Below are 25,116 nucleotides of genomic sequence, written 5' to 3'. Positions count from 1 at the left end.
AAGAAGGCGACAAACACAGAGTGGTTAGCATTTGTTATCATTGTTGGATATTTGCTTTGGAAAGGGTCCAGAAAAGATGATGGTGTAGTATTAAAAAACAAACAAAAAAACAAAAACAAAAACAAAAAAAAACAAGAAACAAAAAACTTGTCTCAGTATACACAGGAATACAAATATTTCTTTCCAACACTCATATAAAGGTAATAAAGTATTTGAGGTTGTTTGTTTAAATGTTTGTTTTTACAGTGAGAATTTTCAATAGCAAGTATATTTTTTTGGGGGAACTGTAGAAGTTGAAAGTGGTGCTGAGAGTAAATGGATGCCATGTATCTGCTTTGGGTCAGCTGCAAGGCAGAAATTTAAAAAATTGCATTACCACTAAGATGGTTTTTCTGACAGTTTATCTGAACAGTTGTATACTCACACACTGCTAAAAGCCTAGCCATTTTAGTGTACCTCATATCAGATCAAAAATTGCTAATAATCAAATAGCAGTGAAATTTAAAAATAATTATGCAAATAACAGTAAGTATTTAATGCTATTTTAAGCCATAAAATCAGAATCTATGGATTGCTGGTGTAGTGATTCTTACAGACCAGAGCTCTTTCAGGCTCCCTGTCTGAATCTGACAGGCGTATTGTATCAATAGATGATACAGAGAGAATAATTTAGGTAGGGAGAACCTGAGTTATAAAGGGAAACTGGATTGGCACATACAGCTAAGGTAGAAATAATTTTAATTAATATAAAATAGCTAATTTTATTCCATTTTTATGAATTGATTTTTATTTGTTTCATGCATATATTCTTCTAGCTGTATTTCTGTCTTAATGAACTTTTCTTGTTAGGGCTGAGTTCTGTGATATCTTGTGAAATTAATCGTCTGCTCTGTATTTGGTTTAACAGTTCCCAAATGTCAACACCTATTTTTACAGTTTCTTTCACAGTGAAACTTAAAAATTCACTGATTTCACTTGTTTCACTATAAAGCTGCCAACTTTTAATCCAGAGTTTATTAAAGAACATCACAGATGTGGATCAAATAATCGCTGCTGCATGTTGTTCCAAGTTGTAGATTAATAATAGTGGAAGCAATTGAGAAAATCATTTCTGTTGAGTGGTGTACAGCATCAGCAGTTATTCACAATTTTACTTAATTCATTGCTGTCATACTAACTTACTACTCCTGTTAAGCACCTTTTTCTCCTTTTCTCCTTTATTAAGTTTGCTAGTTAGAAAATACCTCATTTTCAACAAAAGCAATAACTTCCTAGAAATAATTATGAAGTTATTAATGAAGTGGCTTATTCTGGGCCATAGTTTACCATTACGCATATCCCAATAAGCCAGTATTTATTGAGCACGGTCTTATTTTGAAAATACTTTAATTTTAATCCATGTGAGTAAAAATGATTTAGTCATCATCAGATCTCCATACAGAAACGATCTGTGAGGTTCCAATCTTGGGCTGACTCTGTGTCAAAAAGCAGAAATGATGAATTTTTTTATAAAATGCATTTGGGGGTTTTATTTGTGCAAAGAAACAGATTATAAACTTTGAATAGGGACTTAAAAGAAGTCCTTATGTAAGTGGATCTGAACTGATGAACTCTGGTGTTGATTGCTGTGAAAGCTAGGAATCTTACTGAATAGATGAAACCCCAGGATGATTGCCTAAAGTGTCTCATACAGTGAATTGTGTTAAAAATAATCTAGATATGCCCCCAAAGAAAATGGTGTATATATTTCTTTTCAGGAAAGAAAATGTTACAGAATACAGAACTGTAGGCTGGGCAACTAAAGGGAGGAAGTATGTAGAAATGGAAGCTAGCTTATCTACTGTGTAAGCAAAAATCCCTAAACTCGTATCAAGGGAAAGAGATGAGCTTTGCACAAAAATAAAATTGTCTTTAATGACCTTGGCACAAAAATAGGAGCGTATTGATGACATTTGTTGATATTATAGACAGGCAGGACACTGCCAGTATAGAAGAGACTGGAATATTGTGCTAGACCTCGAGCACTGGAATAATAGAAATTTCTGTTGTAAATTGGAAGCTTTTAAGAGGAAGACTGAGTCCCGGTTTATTATTCAGTTGCAGATGGCCTTGAGACCCTAGTGTGATAAGTCTTTGAAAAGACGGGCATTCTCCTTTCGTATATCAGACAAGGTATTCCAGAGGGTGTTGCGAAACATTAATTCTGTTGTATAAGCTATTGATGTGACCCTGTTTGGAAGGCACTGACTGGTGTGGGCCATCAATGTCCAAGAAAGATGAATCTAAACTAGGAAAGGCACCTAGAATGATAATCAGGGAATTGGAATACTCTTTGGTGATAGGCGAACAAAAGAATGTGGCTTGTTTAGTCAAAGGCAGGGTAAAGAGGTTGATATGTTAGTGGTGTAATCAGAAAGGGGTAAGGCTATGCTATGAAGTAACTCAGGTTTGTTCTTTGGTCCTGGTCCCTGATAATCCACATTTTGAGTGTATTAGTTGCTCCCAGGCCCATCTGAAGTGAACCAGCGAGTTCTCTTTACGACATAATCTAGGTGCAGTGTCCAGGGTAGTTCATACCACGAATGGCTTCCTGCGGGCACGGCAGTGTCAGAATTGCTCCTGTCTTTTTGTGGGATAATGTTGGAGGACTCTGTAGGGTGTTAAAACCTTTACGTTCCCTGATGACATCGCACCAGAGCCTGCAACATATATCCTACATATCATGTTATAAAATCATAGCCCTCATTTTTTCAGGCACTTTGAACTGAAAAGCTATGAAGATATAGGATGAAAGGCCAAGGTCACAGGTGTGACATATGGGGTACAGAGAAGCCAGTGTGACTGTGGCCATTTCACCCTAGAGGAGCTAACCTTGAGCCGTAGTCATGGAGAGGATGAGGTGTTTAAGCTGATGGGCAAGATTAGCACAAGAATGAGTGAACATAGATTAGTTATTTACTCTAACCTGGAAATTAGAAGAATATTAAAAGCCCATGTGAGCGATCAAGGTTACGCATGGTTCAGATTGTAAGGATTGAAACATGTTTATCAATTTAAACTGAAGCATGTCTCCTTTAGTTAAATCAAACAAGCAGAGGTATTGCTTTTGTTGTACAGCAGTCTAGGTAGCAAGTTTGTCATTTTGTTTCTGTAATGGCTTATGATTAAAGTTCCAAACAGGTCTTTTATACAGAAGAGAAGGTAATTGTATGATTATTATATATTCTGGGGAAGAGCATTCGTGCGAAGAAAATAAAAACTTAAATAAAAGGAGTCTTTAGGATTTTATGGTTTAGGCCTTTGATCTCTCCCTCTCTGTATGTTTTCCCTGTTGCAGCTAAGATCCCTTGCAGGGGTTTTGTTGCAAGTATTGCATCAATTGGGAACATCTGTAGGAAATACACCATCATTCCAAAATGTAAGTTGTATGTCAGACCTGTGATAACGTGAGTGGGAGAGTTGTACCCTGAGATCCCTCTTGTATCCTTTGTAAAGCTTTGTGACTGATAATTCACTGGATGGTGTAGTACAGTATGCACAGAAAAGAAGCTAGCCTTCTTGCAGTCCGGTTGGTGGCTGGTCCTGAACCATGACTATTCTTTTTACTGGCTGATACTTGTAAAAAAAAAAAAAAATGCTGGGGTGGGGGAATGGGAGGGCAGGCTAGAGATGAATAATGATTTTGTTTGAAAATATGAGCCTATAAATACATATTTAGTATAAAGATTGGCTTCTGTGTTTTAAGGGCTTTCTGGCACACAGAAGGTTTGTTTGCCTTAACTTATTGCAAATCCCTTTTACAAATAGTATCTATTAGTGCCCACTGTCTTTACTCAATAGGCACAGAAGGAACACCTCCTGAAACATTTCTTATTTCAGAAGTAATTTGGATGTATGGATTGTCCTAAAAACCCTTTCAAGTCTTCGCGTGGGTACTGCGCCTCATCTAAATTTTTCCATCTGAAGCAGCCGTGCCATTTCTACATCCTACCCTGGAGGAACCTTAACCCTATCTCCAAATTAATCTTTTCTTCCTGGTTATTCTTTTTAATAGTTTTCTCTTGATTTTATTCTTTGGTACAATGAACAAGTATGTGGAATGGTAATATATGAAAGACAATATGCAAAAGGAAATTAGGTTGTTAAGATATTTGAGAAGATGTTATAATTGTCATTTGAAAAAGGGTATTGTATTTCTGACATTTCAAAAATATATTTATAACCTATTTTAAATTATAGGTATTCTTTTTATCCAGCAGTATCGTTGATGAAGATCTCATAGTAATTTCTGTGGAAATTTTTAGACTTCTTCACCACTCTCTATTCAGAATGGGAAATTTGGAAATTTAGGCTGACTGATAATAAACACTTATTAGACAGTAATTATGAACGCTGGATATTCAAGTAGTATAAATAAGCGTATTTGAAGAGAAGCATGATGTAGGTTTATACAGTCTGGGACTCTGGCCTTTTATATGTAAATAATCAAGTTGCCATGAAATATATTGGGAGGTAAATTTGCAGTACCCCAGAACTCACTTTGCACAGCAAATGGAAAGTCTCTTGCCCTTTCCACTGGTTTGTAATCTGCCTTGCTTTTATGATATCTTTTTATTTTATTGTTCTCAAATAGTATTTAAAGTGGTAATACACGCTACTTGTTTAAGTGTTGACAATAGCATCTTCTGACTTGAGAGAAGCTGACCTGCTTGGGGATACAGAGAAAATATTTGACTCTTCAAAAACATAAGGTACAAAGGTGTCTAAATTCTATGCTTGTACACATTAACTTCCCATCATATACATTAGTTTTGCACTGATGATTTTATTCTTTGTTTTCTCTTAAGTGTGGTGAAAAAACAGGCTCAATGAACTCGCTGCGATGTTTCTTGTACTTGCTGCAAAGCGTACCTAACATAGTAGTATGGGCTCAGTCTACCAGGCAGCTGGAAAGAAAAGACTAATAAGAAAATGAAGGGAAAACAGTAGAACTTGCAAACGTTAAAGGGTGCATTACCGGGGAGGGATGGTGGGAGGTCATCAAAAGCACTGAATAAGTTAACGTAACAGAGTTGTAATTGGATATGAAGTACCTATTTTGACCTGGAAAGCTTTGCAAAAAGCACATCTTTTCTTCATCCGGCAGCAGGCAGCTGAAATCACTAGGGGCAGTGCTGTGTACGTCATTGAGGGAATCAGCGCAAAGCTGTATTGGTGCATCAGGCCAAGCAAGTTCAAAGCCTTTCATCACCAAGAAAGGAAAGCAGAAAATCTGGCACAGTGGAAATAGTAAGCAAGACATCTTTGGCCAATATAAAATGCTACAATAGCATTACAATTCTCAGCCCATCAAAAAACTAACATCTTTAATCTCAGACTCAAGGATCAGGACTTGTGACTAAATCAAGACCACTGGAATTTTTAAATACAAGCCCAGCATTGTAATGTCAGTAATTCTAGGTTTTTAATCAGCAAGTGTTCTCAACATGATTTGTGAATGAAAACATGCAACGTTAGTTTATCCATGGAATGAGAAAGTGGCTAGAATACTGTCTGATCTCTAAAAGCAAAGCAGATGAACACCTAAGGATAAGTAAAACACGTTTGTCTGTTTTTTCACTTCTAATAATTTGAAGTTATTTTTAAAAAAGATATCACTGCCAACAGAAAAAATTTAATTTGTTGTCCTCATGATTGTAGAAGACAGATATTAACCCTTTATAAGTTAGTTTCATTTTTCAGAAGTGCCTAGTGGCTGAAAAGCTGAGGGAACTGATTTTCAGGGTCTTTGCTTATTTTAGAAAAATTAAGTCAGGATATTTTAGGTGAGTCCATTGATTGTTGGTGTTTTGGCTCTTCTATTGAAAAGTCAATTTAACGGCAAGTCAGGCACATATCAGATCTACTTTAAAAATTCCTAGTACACTGAAATGTAGAAATTTTCTTCTTAGTTTTCATGCTAATAAGTCTGTACAACAGAAACAAAAAGAACAACAGCAAAAACATATTCCAGTTTGACCATAGAAATGAGTTTCTGGTAGAAAAATTTGATGGTGATAATCTGACACAAACTATCTAGCAATACAGTAAATGTAAACAAATGTTGATAGGACAGTACCAAAATAAAATTAAATGAGAAATACTTGCTGATATTGAACTACCATAGTTGCTTGGTTATTCTTTAGGCTTTTTAACAAAATTGACCTGTGAAATTTATTATGTAAAATCGCTATGATTTTGCTAGTGGGCATTCAATTCCAAAATAAATTTGACTTTATTCCAATATAATTATTTCATGTTAGAATTTTGCTTCTGTATCACATACATTAAAGAACTCCTCTATATGGGGTATAGACCAGTAAGAGGTTGCAATTGATTTCACATAAGTAGAAATGTAGATTCTTAGCATGTGGGAACTCCTCTGATATGGTTTTACAAGTTTATGATGTTACATGGCAGGAGTTGAACTCTTTTTTTTAAAATTGATGATTAAATGGAGGAATGTAATGGGATATGAAACAGCATATTTCCTGTCTACTAGGATGCAGGAGAAGTGTCTTGAGAGACAGCAAGTAGAAGTACCTGGGATTTCCGGATCAATTGAAGACTGCTGCTGTTGCTAGCAAACCCAGAACTCTGGACTTTTTTAGTTCTTTGAGATTTTTATATTTTAGTCCTCGTTTCAAATCAATGTAGTTTACTGTTTTTGGTACATCTAATGAATGCACACAATTACGATGTTACACAGCTTTGTAGAACGATGCAAAGCTAAATCATCAATGATGTTTTGGTGAGGAAAAAAATGACTGAGCCTCAAGATTCCTGGAGTTTCTTGTTACAGCTAAGAAGAACTGAAAATGACAATTTCAAATAAATGGAAGATAGATGATTGTGCACAAAGCTTCTGTCATTTTCTGTCACTTGCTGGATTGTAGTACAGGACACAACAATGTTGTAAAGTATAGTACCGGGCAGTTCAGTCACCAGCGGTAGGTACTTACAGCAACCAAGACTACAGAACTTACAGCTGTGCATCCGCTGTGATTAGCTTTCTTGTTTGTGAGACGGAACAGATGTACAGAATCCCAAACCTTAAGCTTGAAGTCTCAGTCTTGCCCTACATGAAGGATTTTATCTGAAGCAATTCCTGCTTTTTAGCTCCTCATGTTGATAGAAACACTTGAAAAAAAAAGTTTTTACCTTATACAAAATTTTAGCAAAGAGAATCACTGGAAAAATTGTTGGTAAAACTGTGTGTGCTTACAGGAAAGAGATGGCAATAAGATTTAGGCAAAGCTGGCAGTGGATACTTGGGAACCCTGGCTGAAGTGTGAGCCTGTATCCCTTCTGCTGGCATGTTGCATGATGTTCTCTACGCCTAACGTACATATCTTCCAGAACAGGCCATCAGGCTCCTACCTGCAAAAACTGACTCTTGTGTCTGCAGCTACGAAGTCTGAACAGATGTTCTCTCCCATAGTCAGTAGGGGCATCTAAAGCTCTTTACATGAAAAAACAATTTTAAATTGGAATTCTGTTATTTAAATGTGTATGCAAAGCCAGGCTTCACAGTTTCTCCACTAGTTCTCTGAGGTGTCTGAGATGGTTTCCATTCTAAATCTCACTTTGTAAAAAGAAAATCTCTGTAATGTTGTACTATATCCTGCCAGTCTGCTTAATTGTGTTTGGCAGCTTGTTTTGACTCTGGAGCAGCTTGCTAGCCATCTAATTAAAATCTGGGGTACTATTATATGTGGCATATCTCTTCAATTGATAGGGATGATGAAAATGGCTGTAAAGAAGACTAATTATTTTTCAGGCACCAAAGCTTTCCAGTTCAAGCCTTCCCTGGTTTTTTTGTATTCCTAAGGTCATTAAAATACTCAGAGAACAAACATTTAGTATGAGACGAAATGTCATGAATGTGAATTTCTTCTGGTCTTGTCTTAGTACATCATGTTCCATTCTTTGCATGTTCATGAAAGTGATGCACAGAGAAATAAATATAAGCCTCCTCACTTTTTATTATGTTATGGAGGAACTAACAACCCTTGCGTTATTAGGCTCCTGTCTTGTGTTATTCTCCCTGATAACAGAGGGAGTCATTTGTGACATTAGTCATTGGCTAGTATAGGAAGTGCTGGGGAAGGCACTGATCCATGTACAGAGAAGAACAGTTGGCTTCGGAGATGCAGCTGGCTGTATTGCTGTGTCGGACAGATCTGTGTCGGATCACGCTCTATTCCCTCTGGCTTCCTGGTTAGAATGGCCGTTCCTTGCCCCCAGATCCTGTGTGAACGAGGGTCAGTCCCTGAGGTGCTCCAATCAGGGTAGCAGTCTCAGGTTTCTAAATCACAAATACATATTTGCAGAGACGTTAGTATTCTAAGTATCCTCCTCAAGCAACTGCATTTCAGGACTTACCACCTGTTAGTTGAGGGAGGAACTAGACAAAAATACCAAGGACAGTGCCAAGCAAATATCTTAGTTTTCCTTCATTCCTTTTGACAGATTTCCCATCGCATTAGTGTGGTTTTTGAAAAAAACATTTGAACATGGCTCAATCCTTACACTAGGAGGTGGAAAAATAATATATATGGTATCAGCCGGTTTATATGTTCTTGTTTACCTGAGTTTGAATGTAGTTTTTAATAGCCCTTTCTCATAGTTATTTTGGGTCTCTTCATTATTGGATATCCTGCTGGCAATTTTGCATAGACTGATTAATTTATATGGAGGTATTCCAAATTCAGAACCCTTCAAAGGTATCTAAAACCAAGGATACTTGTAGTAGTCATATCTGCACTTTTGCATTCGTTGGGCGCTCAGCATTTGTGTCCTAGTGGTTTCAGCAAGATGAGCTTTATAATATACCATTGGTTCGTGCATATTGATTACATCAAATATTGGAAAATTAATTTCAATAATATTATGAAAATGAAATTATGAATTATGAAATTTCAATAATATTTCAGTAATTTCAATAGTAATGTAAGCTAAGGGCAATACAAAATTCTTTTCAATATGAATGTTTTTTTCCAGCACTTGATACACTTCTTAAAAGTTCTATATTTCTGTAAAGGAAGTCTGCTTTGATTTTCATAAATCTTTTGAAATACTTCTAGTCTAAAAATAGGATGTCTTATACTGTTAAGCATAAAGATCATGCAATTCATTCCTAATTGGGTTACCATTTTCAGTAGTTAAAGTTTGCATTTCTAAAAGTTATGGCAGGGCTTTGAAAATGTGAAATATCATAAAAGTGCAAATTATCACACTGAACAATTCATTCAAATTGGTAAGTTATTCGTGGTGCCTGCTGTCATTCTTTGCTGAATTAGTAGGTTCTTCCATATGGTAAAAATTATTTTTCCCTTTTGTAACATCCACAAACGTTAGAGTACTTTAGTCCCATTTTATGGGTAAGAACCCTAAGAAAGGGAGAGATTAAGGGTTTTGTCAGAAGTTACCCAGCAGGGCAGTATGATGTGTGAAAATGTGACAACCATTCTGACCTAGTTGCCTTTTCAAACGATTATACTCTCTTCAGTGTCCAGTTGTTCTGGCTATTAAACAACTTCTGCATCATGAAATAGACTTTATCCATGATCTCCAAAGGTCTCATAACATCTCTGATCCTGTTCTGTTTCCTTCTCGGTGAAACAGGAATATTACTATAATTATTTATTTTAATTTTTTTTAATAGATACAAATACATAATTTGAAGTCACTATAAATACGGGTATATATGTGTAATGATCTCAAAAAGTGATCTCTCCACACACATACATGCAGCATTAAAAAGTTAAAAATCCATCAAATAAAAATGAGGCTATCTTCCCAAAATCAGTCAAGTTCACTTCAGATGTAGTTAATCTTGTTGTAATGTCCAGCTGCAGGTGCTTCCATGTTCTTCAACCTCACCAAATCAAGTTTGAAAAGTAGCTCAGACTGTATATCCAAGCATAAAGATAGTCACGACCATGACCTTGCCAGAACAAAAAGCAGAGTCTGATTCTAATAACCCTTCAACAGAGATTTTCCTACCTTAGCTTTTCCTTCTGCTTAAACTAGAGGCGTAGAAGGTTGAGTTCCACTCGGAACACCAGTGCCATGGTACCAGAGAAGAAGACAAGAAGTAACCTCAGTTAAGGAAATCCTAAGGCATTTACTGCAAGATTTTTAAAGTGAAATTCATGAGCTTAAGTTTTCCTAATTAGAAACCCATGTCTAGAAGAGCACAGACAAGACATTCTTTTCATTTGAAGCACAGCTTAAGAGCTGGCCCGTGATATCTTTTTGCTGGCTACTCTTTCTGAATGATTTTAATGTGATGGTGTAGTACTGCAGTGGTCACATTTGAAAGTGTCAGAGACTTTGGTAATTGTGGGAGATCTGTATCCAAAGGAGGATAGACAAAGAAGAATCTTCAATGGAAGTAGTACTGCTCATGTAAAGCAAATTGAAGACATTTTAAAATTAAAAAAAAAAAAAGTATAAATTTTTAATAATGACCAGTGGTGAACATAGCTAGGAGCATGTTCTTCATATGCAATAAAAAAGCAAAGAGGAAACATCAGCAAATAAAAGATTTTTAATTTGTTTGGAAATTTTTCTGTGATAAAATACAGAATCTTGCAATTTATTGCTATATCCCTTTAACAACTTAAAATTTTACTGAAATGCTAGGGGAAAAATAAGACCCTTGATCAAAATTTTGTGTATGAAAGTTCACATGCAACTTCAGTGAAACTATAAAGTATCTGACAGGTCTGTATTTATCTCTAAGTTGAAGGAACAAGCAGGAAAAATCCAGCCTGAGTAGATTTAAACAGACTGGTTATTAAACAGATATGTTATTAAAGTGATAGCTAACAAATATATCTAATTTTAAGCATATATTATTTAAGAGCTGTATTTGAGGTACAGGAGGATGCTTGGAATATTTCTAGAAGAAAGTATGGTATGTGGCAAAGCTGGCTAAGTTCCCTCCTGATTTAAACCCGCCACATTTTATTTCAGTCGGTCAATTTAAATGGAACAGAGGTTCTACTAGAGGAAGATTCCAGGTATTTAAGTTTGTGTTTGGTTTCTATGATGGCATGAGGATTTTAAGTCTGAAATATCAACCAATGAAGTGCTATTTGTATGCATTATTGAGCCTGGGTTTTGAATCTTTGTATCATGTTGACAGTTTGAGAATTAGATTTTGCAATGTTGGACAATTATTTAAGTTTCTTAGAAGTACTTTTAAACTGGGCTTGTTTGTTCTTTTAACAGCAGAGTTGATTATTTTTTAATGCTCTTGGTGCCTGACGTACTAAAATTGTTGAAAGCAACAATTCTCAGTGAAGTCAAATTTGAAATAGTTGTATAAAAAATAGGGTAAAATGAAAAATAGATGCTGAATCCAGGGGTTTGGCATTCAAAGTTTTCTGATATGTTTCATTTAATCTAAATTTGGCAATCTTAAAATTAAGCATCTTGTTTAAATTAAACCTGTAGGCTTGCTTATAGTAATGGAGGCAAAATAGCCTTGTCCGGGGTGGGACAGGGGGTGCAGTTCTTCCTGGTTATGTTGTGTTTTTTAAATGTGCTTATATTCTACATAAAGGCTAATAAACAAATTTTTTTTTTCTCATAGATATTTAAAGTTGGTTGTGTTGCACGGTTAGCCTGAATCCTTGCATGCAAATGTAATGTTTATACATCAGAGCTGTAGCTTCCATAGAGTCTCATTCTTTATCTTTCTGAAAGGCGCTCTCAGTCTTTCTGATGTGCTCACATGACATGAACTTCAAAACGCTGCACATTTCCATAAGCTAAGGGCTGGAATGCTCTTGCCTGAGAGCTGACTGATCTTTAATGCCTGGTAAAAATATTTAGCCTGTGCCTAAGCTGATACAAGTGTGGGGATACGTGTATAAAATATGAGTTCTCTGGATCTCTATAAAGCTTCCAGAAGCCCTATTAAGCCCTATTTAAAAACCTTAACCTTAGACTTCTGGCTTATTCTTAACTGAGGTAAAACGCACTTTAAAGCAAATGGCCAAACTCTTAAGTATAAATGCCGTATGCTGTAGAAGATCTGAATAGTTCTCTACTAGCTTTCCCTTTAGTGAGTAACACATCAAGATAAGAGAAATCTTGCCTTTTGGAGGGGCAAGGTCATTGCAGTTCGAATAATCTTCAGTTGGATACGGAGTTACAAATATTGGCCACAGAGCTTTGGAAAAAGCTGCTGAGCGTGTCTGGTGTCTCTTAATGTTTCTGGTTGTTTGTGGCTTTTTTAGCCAAGGTACTACCTATTCTTTACCTCTGTCCAGGGACAAACCTTGTCTTTTGTTTTTGGTCAAGCCCTAAATTACAAAGCTGGGGCGGGGGGGGGGGGGGGGGGGTTGCAGTTTGACGTTACTGCATTTGCAACATTTTAAGACTTGTCAGTGTTTGTATGGTGGTTGTATTTGGAGTTAGGACATCAGTAATACCTCGTTTCATTAAAAGACTATCTGCCTTAATAGCAGGCTCATCCATCAGTGCGCTGAGTTATTTTGGGTGACTCAAGTGATCACATTTGAAATGCATCAGATCAAAGTGTACACCTGCATATTCAATTTCAGAGAGTTTGCACCATGTGCATGGAAGGAAAACTGGTATGTCTCTTACAGACCTTTTAAGTTCTATTCCTGTTTTAAAAAGCAAATATATGCATTTAGTATCTTGATAAAGCTCAACCTGAGAAGACTGGAGCGTTAGCATCTGGTCCTTCTTTTTGTTCCAGCCCCCTACAAAGCCAAAACTAAGCCAAAAACCCTTCCTTATTCCTTAGACTTCGTGTTTGTGCTCTTTTTTTGTGAGTATCTTCTTTGAAAACAGAAGATGGGCGTATGAGAAAGGAGTAACTGGAGTGTGTGAAGCAGTGGGATGCTGGAAAGGAGCGGTCCTGCTTACTCCTAGAATCATCTCTGCAGTGTACTGGTCTGTACAGTGCTTGTACTTACTGTAGTATTACCACTGCACAGACTTTCAAATGACCCTGAAAATCACTGTTAACTCTGCTTTATTGGAGTTGCCTACTTTCTACTTTATAATGTTCAAAAAGCTTTCCCTAAATGAATGTTTCTTCATGTAATTTAGACTGGCTGTGCTGGAAAAAGCAACATGCAAAATTGGCTCTTACGGTGTATTTGGCTTTCCCTTTTTTTAGTGTTATGTCCACTAAACTGCCGCTGAAGTGTGGCAGTGAAGGTTTGTTGTATACAGAAGTTCTTTCAGCAACTGTTAAAAGAGAGCCCTAGCACTATCTTTTCTGAAATGGGGAACTGATTTACCTTCAGTCTTTGTCTTTTTATCATTGCATGTTTGCTTTTTTTTGTTTTTATTTTTTCTTTTCATTTTTTGTTTGTTATGCTCTTGGGGACCATGTACTGTACATTATAGAGAAAGCTGATTTATTGTTTTCTTCATATGGCTAATTTCTTAATCCTTCAAGGAGTAGTATCTTGGCTTATAGTAGGACTATTTCATAGTTTAGGATTGCATGGTAGTGCTCAGATCTGTTCTGCTCTTTTGTGTGGTATGCCAGTGGAGGCATGGATACCTTTCTGGTAATAAATGGGAGGATGAAAGCAAAATAAATAATTCCCTTTCAGTTAGATTCACTTGCTTGGGCAAATTTCCATTTGGGCAGACTTCCTCTTCTCTCTTGAGACCTCTTCTCCAAAGGCATCTCCTCACAAATGCGCTTGGCCCCCTTTCCTGCTACAAATGCAAAGTAAGGTTAAAGCAGGATTAAATTGTAGGAGCCGTGCTTAATATTGTTCCAGGTAGCATAAAGGTTCTAAACCTACTATACTATTTCTATTACTATAGGAATAACAAGTAAAAATAGCAGCATTTTTGAGTCGAATGCTTTCATTTCAGTTTTCTACATCACAGAAGTCTCTGTGTGTCCTGGCATGGAGAAGTATTTCCCTGCAAAACCACATTATTATTCTTCCTCAAATTTTTTCTGAAAACTTTTTTGCTCTGATGTCTACAGTACATGACTATTTAATCTACTGTCTGTCATGCTGACCAATGTTCTTGGATTATATTCTTCTATTTATATGTGTGTTTTGATCCTTGTTTTACAAACTTTTAAGAGCAAGGAATCCTGCTTTGGACTGTTGGCTCCTAAGAGCTACGATAATACAAATAGCAAATTATAATAGGAATGTTTCATTTGGCATATTTAGAAGGGAGTCAGGAGGCTATGCGAACCTTACGCCTGAGCTGCTCTGTTGTCCTCTGAGATTACACCATGGTGCTAACCAGTAGTGTCAATGGACAGGTGGTCTGGGAAAGTTACATTCATGCTGCCGGTGTGACAGCTAGTACTGCGGATATTTACCCCTTGAAACTTCTGAGCAGGCTTCTGATGCTTCTGATCAGCCCCTGATGCAGCCACAAGACAAATTTAAGTAGGAATTTATGTTTAATTCTTTGTACAAAAATTAAAGAAATTTCTAAGAAGTTATGAATTTGAGACATTGAGAAATGAATGATTTAAGAAATAAAATCCTGGAGTCAGAGGTGATAATTATTATTTTTGTTAATATGTCAACAAACTGAGAAGAATTGTTTAGATTAAACTCAAAGGAAAATCTTTGCACAGAGCCCTGAAATTGCCCTGTTTGTGTAAATAAGAAATGGGGAAGATCTTCAGCTAGTATACACTGTTGTAGTTCACTGAAGTAAATGAAGTTGTGGCAGTTTTATCTCTGCTAAGGATTTGACCATTGCACTAGGTTAAAACTGACTCTTAGTGCCCCCCCTCACCCCCCCCATTCACTGAATCACACTGTGTATGCCACAGCTGAGTCATCCCGAAGGACAAACATCTCATCATGCTATTTTGTCAGTGCATTATGCATACAGTCATTATCACACCTTGCAGACAGATGAAAAAATTAGCATTATTAGGGACTACTTTACAGATCTGTTATTCACTCTTTTGAGATCAAGATCCAGGTTTAATATATATTAAAAATGCTTTAGCTTGGTGGATATATACATAATGGTATAATGGTGTTGCCCAGAAATGAGAGCCTTTACCGCAGTGATGTAACTATAAACTGGGAAAACGAGCTGAGGATTTTGTAGAGATAGGTGTGCTTCAGTTTTGCCCATGACTTTGGGATAGAAACATAGGTGTAAGAACATGATACTGAAGGATAGCACTGGATCTGCTCATGTAGATGAGATGTCTGGCAGTCGTGTCTGGGATTTCCATATGTTCAGCAGCCATTTGTAGCTACTGCGTTGATTGCAGAAATTTTGGCTATATGCACAAAATTCTTAAATTTTGCTCTGTAAAATTTCAATGTGGTAGTTGAAAAGTTCTAGTCAGTGTAGCTCATTACATATATTAGTGATATTAGAGTCATGTCTCTTCTTTGCCTTCAGTTTTTGTGAGGGATTTTTTGTAGGTTATTTTAAAGTATTACTCATTTGGTTTTCTGTGCTTGGAATGGATTTATTTTGAAATACTTATTGTAACATTAATTTTTATTGTTTTACCAGCACTGGGCAATGAAAACAGACTGTGTTTCAGTTTCACTTCTGTTTTAGTGCAACTTCCAGTTCCTCTGGCTTGTCACTTGTACCACCTGCAAGATACGCATGGTAATATATGTAGAAATAAACCGAAAATTTTCAGTGAGGTTGAAGCTACCTGCATGTAGCAGAAATCAGGCACTTTGGAGCAGTAATACTTTTTGTGCTGGCATCCATGTGTGTTTTTCAGAAAGGCTAACTTCAAAGTAAATATGGTGGAGTGATTATCCCATCAAGAGGAGATACCTGGAAATAGTTTTCCTCTCTCCAAGAAGATAAGAGGGGATTTTATGACTGATGGAGGACCTGGTTTTATGTACCATCTTTCTCACTGGTACGCAGACTCATCCCACTGACTTCTGTTGGGGACAACCGGAGGCCCAGAGAGGCTGTGGAGTCTCCTTCTCTGGAGATACTCAAAACCTGCCTGGATGCGATCCTGTATGCTCTAGATGACTCTGCTGAGCGGCGGGGTTGAACTAAATGATCTCCAGAGGTCCCGTCCAACCTCAACCGTTCTGCGATTCTGTGAGGCAGAGTTAATTCACTGTCCTGTTTCTTACCTCGTATATTTGTGCAAAAAGGTGCCATAGAGCTCTCCCAATGTGGAGCAGGAACTGAGATTCCAAGGGGAACTGCTGGGTCCACGTTCTCTGGGAACACATTTTAGAAGGATTAAACGTGACAAAGGCTGCTTGGAGAGTGAATGGCTGAAAAGTTAAATTGGAATGATTTTGTAAGGTTGGAGGCCTAGCCACATGCTTTTTCTGAGGTTTATGAGGATGAGAATGAAAATAACCTTATTTTGCTGAGGGTACAAAATGTAGGAAATTGGATGTTTTTCTTTATTTGGCATTACTTTGAAGGGGGTGAAGGATTTACAGCAAAATCTGACCTATAGCTTGGCAGACTTCACAAGTTGATGTTGCTGTACAGGTGGAGACAGTGGTAGATTTGTGGCTTACTGTGCTGTCTCTATTTTTAGTTTCTGACTGCTTGCAAGTTCCGTTAACAAATGCCAGGAAAGTGCATTAGGATTATCTGCTTTGTTGTAGAGCTAATAAAACGCTGTCCACTTGAGCCAATAAAAAGCTAAAAGCAGGCTCCCACTGTCATGTCAGTCTAGCTGCTAAATGTATGTAGTGACTCCACAGGATTTTAGAGAGACCTGCTCTGTTCTTTCCTCACTGCTTGCTTCCTATCATTGTTCTGTTTCAATATAGAGATTAGGAGCCCCTATTTCTGGGAAGAGCAGAATGTGGATTGAGGAGAAAGGGGACAATGGTTCAGCAAAAGCTCTGTGATCCATTCCTGCAATGCTGTACGTTGCTTGTGGAGCATGACAGTGATACCGGAGGCATAAGGACCACTGGTTATTCATCAGGCTTTTGCCCAGGGGTCTTAAGTGCTTGGATGCTGAAAAGTACTTCCCTACAAGTCTTTTCTTCTTCAGTGCATAGAATGGGACCCAATCTTTGTCCTTGCAGGAAGTGGTCAGGCTGTGGCAAGCTGTATTGGTTGGTTCCCTGTACGCAAATATTACAGATGCTTTCTCTGCCGTGAGCCTAGACTCATGGACAAACATCCCAATTAACTTGGGCTGATTTATTGGTGAGCTTTATTGCATTACTTGTCAGTTATAGGTATGAATGTGCTTATTACACATTACTGAATACAATAGTCAGACAATACTGAAGGTGCTTTAGCATTGTTACTTGATTTGGAAAGAAAGATAAATGGGTTATTCCTGTTAGAAAACTTGTACATAATTAGAGAGAATATAAAAATGTATATTTCAACTGCTTAAACGGTCATTACTGCTTTTAGTACGGCCTTTGAACCTGTGTCACTGCACCTTATTATCCTAGGGGTTTCCAAGGCCTGGAACTCTACCAGTCTTACTTGCTAGCTAGCAAAGAGGTTTGAGCAGACTTCTGACACTGTTGTTCCAATGATTAATATTTGTTTTCGATTCTGGTTTCAGATAGCTCAAGCCAAACAGATTGTGTGTTTAGTGCCGTGCATATTCACTGTTTTAGAATATACAAAAGTAAAGATAGTTCTCACACTGAAGACCTAAATACACCAAATGTGTCCCTTAAAGGATTCTTAAGGTCTGACTATCTGTATATTCTTTACATCCTGCAGAAATTATATATTCATTTTGAAGGGGACCACAGAGTGAATCTTTTTAAAATCAGGATTAGGGTCGAGGTAAAAGCTGTCAATTTGGTAAAAGCAGAGGAGATGATTCCACCACAAAGGCAGTCTGGAAATAGAAGTAAGAGAGGAAAGAAAAGTGTGGCAGCATATGGAAACAATAACTACAGGAACACTGCAAGCTCGTTTATGCAGGTGAATGTCTGTATTTTGTTGATGCAATTTATGCAGTTTTCGAAACTGCATGCCTCTGAGCAGTAAAACGCACGCAATGAAAATCTGATAGGTAGGACATTGTTATGCGTTGCGGTGTTCAAATTTGCAGTTGGAACACTGCAAGTTAGTATCTGCTTGTCGGGTGTAGCTCTTGCCTGGCAAGTCCGACCAAGAAATACAGCCTTTTTTTTACCTAGGAGATGAAGTGTGGAAAATAATGATTTAACAATGAGAGGGAGGTGTTAATCCGTATGTACTGTTTGAATACTCTTCAGCTTTGAGAAAATGGGAGTTTAGATATGAACTTCATGACTTTTCTTTGTGTTTTGGCCAATTGTAAGGATAAAGTCCAAATATTTGTGATATCTAGTCCAAATAGTTGTGATGCCTTTGTGATGTCTGAAATAAATAAGAAAGGGGTTATTTATTCTAAGATTTTTAAACTGATGTTTATACAGACAAGTGCCACAGAACTGTAGCTCACAGTTTCTGAAAAGAACAGTCAAACCACAGCAGGTTTGTTCTGCCAAGCTGTTCTAATGAGTACTGAAATACCAAAAATTAGATATTGCTTTTGTCAGCCAAAGATTGACAGAGTTGTTAATGAGTCTGGTTTTATAGTTCAAGTATTTTTATTTTTACCAAAATGTATTCTTCTTACCCAGTTAGCTGATATCTGTTCATGAAAGAGTAATAAAATTAATCCCGTTATACTCTATTCATAGCCCTCTTAGATGTTCAAACTGGAGTCCTTTTTATGTGTTTTAGTCAGGGAGCGCAAGCTCAATTAGTCCTGCTTTCGCTCTACAATCTACAGAATTTAGCAAGAAAACTAGAGCTGTTCAATGCTATAGAGTTTGCTCATAGGCATAGTAATACTGGTAGCCTATGACAATTACAATTTGAGGAAGTCACAGCTACAAGTGATGGCCTCTGCCATTGTCTCCTTCTTCCCTAGTATTCCTCTTTTTCTCTCCATGCAGGCCAAGTGCTCTACACTTTCGTGCTCTCCAGCAAGCACTGAATTCACCCGCTTCTTACCTGACATACATTAGGTAGTCCCTGTTAGGGTGCAGCAAGGGCTGGTTGCTCCGTAAGGGCCAGGGAACCGAGGGGAGTAACAGTGGGCAGGGCAGCAGCCTTGCCATGCAATGGCAAGTCCCACCATCCCGAAGTGAGATGAGCAGAGCAAGCTCCAGGGGTGGCAACCCGGGCTCAGCCTGGAGCCCAGATCGCCAGGCCGGTCGGTGATGTCTCTTGTTTTCCAGGCCAGTGCTAGTTCCAGCTGTCAAACTCTTTGTGGTGTTGGGTAATATTTGACAAAACTCTTCTTACAATCATCATCTAGGGGAGCCCATGCACTCTGTAGAGGAGCAGTCTCTCACCAGCCTGGGGCTCTCTGGAGCTCAAAAGGAGAGGAGACCCAGCAACCAGTTTTTCTCCTAGAGCCTGCCTGTGGTAATAGGCAGCAACTTCTGAGTAGAAAGCTTTGCAAAACCTGGACCGCTTGACTCATAGCAGCTCAACCAAGATGCTTGACCGTGCCTGGATAAACTAAGTAGGGACAGGAAACTTTACTGAGTTTAGGGTGGGGCATGGTGAACACACACTTTTTGCTCCTCAAAAAGCAGGGGCATGCCTTTGCAAATAGAAGGGAGAGAAGTTTCTTTTAACATAGTATGCAGTCGTCCTGCTTTCCTCTTGCAAATTCCTTCCTGCATTCAGCAGTTTGCAAGAAGGAAGCAAGATAATCAGAAATTTATGTGCTACTTAATGAGTGTAAACATGGCAGCACTGAGGCCATAGAAATTTGCATTGTGGTCTAAGGTGTAAGGCATGGAGGTGCAATTGCTAACGCACAACTTTAGTCAGTGGAATTCCAATAGCATTTTACAGGCTACGGAGTGGGTGGCTTAACTTGCTATTGAAAATTATTTTTGCTTGCATAATATTTCCTAGAATTTGGAATTGTAAGGTGATAGAATTAGGATGCATGGAATAAAATGATCTAAATGACTGTTTGTTCTAGATGCCAGTTGGCCCCTTTTTTAAAGAGTCATTTTATTTCCAGTGGCAGTATGCAGTCAGAATTAGAGCTGGTTAAAATTGTTCTCACTAGTGCTTTTACTGTTGAAAATTGCTGACCTGATGGAATTTGAAACGTTTCTTGGGGATGTGTAAATTACGCTTAGTCCTTTTAATAGAAAGAAGGCAATCATGAAGTTTGGATGGGCCTGCATAGTTTTCTGTCAGCCAGCTGATTGTCAAGTGGACTTTTGTGTCTAGTTGGAGCAAGACCCAATCATGTAAAGTTTTCTGAGAGGTTGAAATTGTGATTTCAACATACTTTTATTCAAAATTTCATCTGAAAGGCAGCATATTCCATAAACACAGTATTTCTGAGTGTTATGCTAAATTCTGAACGCATTAGTGTTTTGGAAGAAAGAAAAGTCATTCTCCACCATTCCCTGTGGCGCAAGGCCTCTCTTGAGGACCTTTTCTAAGTGTCAGCTAGGTCATTCTAGAGGGAACTGGGTGAGACTAAGCCCATCTGTTGAAACTAGTTTTACAGCTCCCAGATGAGAGAAGAAAAAGGGATCCAGGAGAAGATTTTAGATGATTCTAAATAATGTTTTCTTTCCTTTAGCTGTCTCCGTAATGAGATACAGTGCATCATCATTTGGATTTGCTGTAAGTAGAGATTTCATACAGTTTTTATGATGTGCTATTTCCGAACGTGAAGTACTATATTTTTTCTTATTGTAAATTCATGATAAGGTGTGCAAAATCAGTGATGGATGAGAAAAATTATTATTGAAGTTACACCTTGGGAAATGATAGATAAAGATGTTTTCATTATACCTTTTCAGTTTCTGACTACAAAGTCTTACAGTGGAGTTAATATCAATACTTATATCTCGTCGTTGATAGATACTACCCACTAGACTTTTTTTTTTTTCCAGAATTTCTCTGCTTATTCATTTTCCATGTGGAACTTGATCCAAATTCTGAAGCTCCCTTCTGAAATTTGCGTGACCCTTTTGCTATTGAAGTCTATCATAAAACTCCTATTGACTTCAGAATGACAGCTTTGCTCTCTAACAATTGCTGTGACTTTCCTGATTAGTGGCAGAATGAAATATTCCTAATGACATGCAAAATGACTCAAACATCAAATATTTTGGCTTTGGCTTTCAAATTTGAAAGTTGCATTGACTCTGTGGGGACTTACAGTGGCACAAGCCAGTATTTTGCAGAATTTGTAGATGTTACCTAACTTCAGGTCTTCATTGACTGGAAATACAAACATGGCAATTCTGCTAATGCTATAGAATAATAGGCAATCTTGAATAAACAGGGATTTCAAAATAGGTTAGTATTTCTTTACTCTGAAACAAAATCTTCTAGTGAGGAAAATTAATGAATTTGCAGGAAAAAGGAGTGCTTGACAGGCATTTTCACACACTTTTTCTTTTAGATTTTTGCATAAGAATCTTCTTAGTGTTTTAACTCTTACAGTGCCACAACTGGCAGATTGTTTTTTTTGAACTTTTCCACAGTCGATGGCTTACAAACGTTAAGTTCTTAATCCCTTGATTGACTTAGTGAGCTCTAAAGTGTATCATTGTGCAATAATACATGGCAGAAATGTGAAGATCAGTTTAATGAATGTAAATCCTACTCTCATTAAAATGATATCTTTGCAGCTGCTTTGTGCCTGTGCAGCATGATGATAAATGCATTGCTGTAAGTACAGGGCACAATAATGGCCCACAAAACAATTGACTCTGTATCTCTTTCAGTTTGATGCTACCCTGGATGTTTTGTCATCAGTGATAGTTCTGTGGCGTTACAGCAACGCAGCTGCTGTACATTCTGCGCACAGGGAGTACATGTAAGTACACTTAATTACTTTCAGCTTTGATAGAGGCCTGCAGAGCTTTCCCTGTCAAGCTGTGATGTTACACATTCCAGAGCTTTGACAGAAACGTTCTGTCATGTCAGCAAGTATTCATTCCTTATGTCCATTTACTGCTTGGTCCCAAACATGGAGCCTTTTTTGCCTTGGGCAAACCTCCGTGTGATGGGGATCTTTTCCAGCCAAGATGGCAATAGTTAGGGCTTTGTGATTTTTCTCTTGCAGCGTCTATGTTAAATGAGCTGTATGTGCAATCTATAATGGATTTGTAAATCTCTTAATTTACATCTTAGTCGGTTATTCTCACCAGACTATGCTTTTAAAATAGATGATTGTATTATACTTGTGCTTCCCTTGACAAGATTGGACCGTAAGTTTTCATGTTTTTTAATGTTGCTCTTTAAAGGTAAATCACTTCTGGTTTTAGTGATAGTATCAGAAGTTGAGGTTGCAGAACACCTGATAAAATTGAACCTCTGGTGGTGATATGACAGTGGGATGACGTATGTCTGTTATAACTACAAAGAGAGACACACACTTTTTTTTAATTATGGAACTACTGCTGTTTTGATAAGTAAGGGTATAGCAATACTTGCATATCTTCTTTACGGAAAAAAGTATATGCTTGCAAAGGAAGTGCATTTAATGATGGTTATATGAATGGTATGGATAAAAGTCTTCTTTAGTCTGCCGTGCAGTATTGATCAGACTGGAAATTATATCCTGCACCGTTTCGTTTTGTAGCATTTTTATTGGCAGTACGTGTGGTAAGTGAGAAGATCAGGTGGTGATTGGCTAAGGAATTGTTCCAGCTCGTGCAGAAAAAGGAGATTTACTTCCTACACAAATTTAGGATATATCTAGATAGAAAATAGTAGTACAATGTGGGCAGCATGGAGTTCAGCATAATCTCAATTTATCTGCTTTGTTCTTGTTCTGTGCTACCATAGCTAGCAGTACCCCATCTGGCTTGTTTGAAGGAAACTCAACTCTCTCTCTGGAATGGACTACAATTTTGAAATTTAGGATGATAGGGAAGCTTTTATTCTAAAACACCATTAATGTGGTGCCTTTCTCACCACAGGGGTCTTTTTCACAGGGTCAATTAAAAAAAAAAAACCAGAAGGGACTAAAAGTTGTCTTCATGGTCCCTACCTAAAACCTAAGAAAACTGTAAGCGGTATTTTTCAATGCAACAGCTTGCCAGTGCTGTGAATTCCTCTCTGGCAGAGTTCCATACATAAGAGTTTGAAATAAAAGGCCACAGAATACTGATGTAGCATTGATTCATAAAAATAAATCCAGAAATGCTCCTGCACAAATTTGTACACCTTAACAGACATTTCCTGCATATCTTGCTTTTGTGGGCGTCCACAGAGATCCTCCTCAACGTTTAATTAACATACTTTTGAAATCCCCTTCGGCTGAGCTTTTTCCAAGCGAACCTTATAAAGTACTTTATAGAGAGAATAAATCCCAATACAAAAGAAGAATCAACATATCCCTGTGGCTAAGCCAGCAAAGTGAACAAGCAAAGTGGCAAACATATTTTCCTGCTTTTTATGCTCATTTTTAATTTGCTTTCATAATATCCCTCTGCTTTTCATAAGTCTGAATTAAGTCAATGAATTACTTGCCATGCCCTCTAGTTGAAGACAGCTAAGGTTACATGATGAAATCAGTATTGAGTGAAAGAACATTACCATATGCTGGGAATATTAATGAGTGGATAGGCAATCTGGGTATCTCTCAGTTTCTAAAACTGAAAAGAGAATCATAGTATAGACAAGTAAAGAGGTGATTGTATCTGTTAAGACAGTTATTAATTGTGTCAGATTTTTGAGGGAGGCACATTTATAATTTCCTCTTGTGTTTAATCAGTATCTTGCTAGAAAGGCTGCATGTGATTGTTTTTCCTCCACTTTGGGGAAATGTTGCATGGCTCCTCTTGGCTGCATACTTATCTTGCAGATAATCTTTGTATCATATGTGTCTATAACTACACCTGTTCTTTCACAGTTCTTGTTTTTGGTGTGCCAATGCCTCAGTGAAGAAGTCTGCTCTCAGACTCCTGGACAGTTTGGAAATTCATATAGGTGCTTATGTCATGCTGTGCATTATTCATGTTTTTGTGTGCCTGGCCATACTTTGCCTTAGCATGGGAGCTACATGCCTGTGCAAAACTCTGGATTTTTGTTGATGCCTTACTGCTATTTACCAGAGTACGATGTACTGGAGCATGTTCAGTATAGTTCTTTGCTTGTAGCTCTGTCTTTTATTCTTTAAAGTACTACATTTTTGTGTGTGTGTGTGTGTGTGTGTGTGTGTGTGTGTGTGTGTGTGTTCTAACATATCTGAAAGTAAGTCATATTCTTGTGCTCCTTGACAGGAGCTAAATGCAATTGCCAACAAATTACATATCGCAAATTTATAAAAATTCCTATTTCATACACACGACAGCAAAAGATTGATCCAAAATCTTTTGAAATCAGTGGAAAGCCTCTCACTGAGGTCAAAGTTAGATCCACTGTCAGACTTCATTCAGAGAGAACATAAAGTTACAAAGAAAAAAAACAACCCAGGAAAAGACACAGAGAATACAGCCTGACTCATGATGTACTATGAATTAAATACTTACAATAAAACGCTAAGATATAAAGGAACTGTATAATCTCTCTTGAGAATGTAGCCATATGGAAGTTAGAGATGCAACGTTTCATCAGCTGGTACTCAGAATGAACGGCAGATACCAGCTCAGTGTGCCAAGTTCTATTAAGCTGAACCCATGCAATTCTGTTTGACTTCAGGGGGGATTGTAAGTCTGTAACTGGCATGAAAATTTGCCCTGCAGAGGTTAATGATGTCGTTTCATTTTTACTAATTCATTTGATATCTTCATTTTTCTGGAACAAGATGAGAAGGTACTTTTTCAATGTACATGAGACTAAAGATGGACAGGGCACATCTTTGCTGATTCTTTGGATGATTTACGTGCAGTAAGTGCACAATACGTTTAAAATCAACCTTTGGAATCCATCTTTCCTGAAAAGTCTTTGATACAGGTGGCCTGAAAAGCTGAAGGTTTGCTAGCAGGCTTCTGAAGTCTTACTGATAAAGAATTTTTCTTAAGTCATCTTAAAAAGATGTATCTGGCTTGGCCTAAGGTATGTCTTCACTTGTGATGACATTTTTATACTTTATTTTGTAAATACATCAAGTGGCTT

General features: G+C 37.5%; 1 protein-coding gene across 4 annotated transcripts in view; it reads left to right on the top strand.

Moving 5' to 3' along the window:
- The window catches only part of TMEM163 (transmembrane protein 163), a 110,271-nt gene that overhangs the window by 39,890 nt on the left and 45,265 nt on the right, over nucleotides 1–25,116 (top strand). For all 4 annotated transcript variants that reach the window (XR_011141980.1, XM_068949208.1, XM_068949207.1 and 1 more), the window contains exons 3-4: nucleotides 20,621–20,664; nucleotides 21,777–21,868. Coding sequence is in view for 3 of the 4 variants with exons in the window: in XM_068949208.1 (XP_068805309.1) it covers nucleotides 20,621–20,664; nucleotides 21,777–21,868 (136 nt within the window). In the remaining variant the exon portion in view is untranslated. The remainder of the gene's footprint in view (nucleotides 1–20,620; nucleotides 20,665–21,776; nucleotides 21,869–25,116) is intronic.

Source organism: Struthio camelus, chromosome 6 (genome assembly GCF_040807025.1).
Source record: "Struthio camelus isolate bStrCam1 chromosome 6, bStrCam1.hap1, whole genome shotgun sequence".
In the NCBI taxonomy this organism is placed as follows: Eukaryota; Metazoa; Chordata; class Aves; order Struthioniformes; family Struthionidae; genus Struthio; species Struthio camelus.
This window is presented reverse-complemented; position numbering and strand designations above follow the sequence as displayed.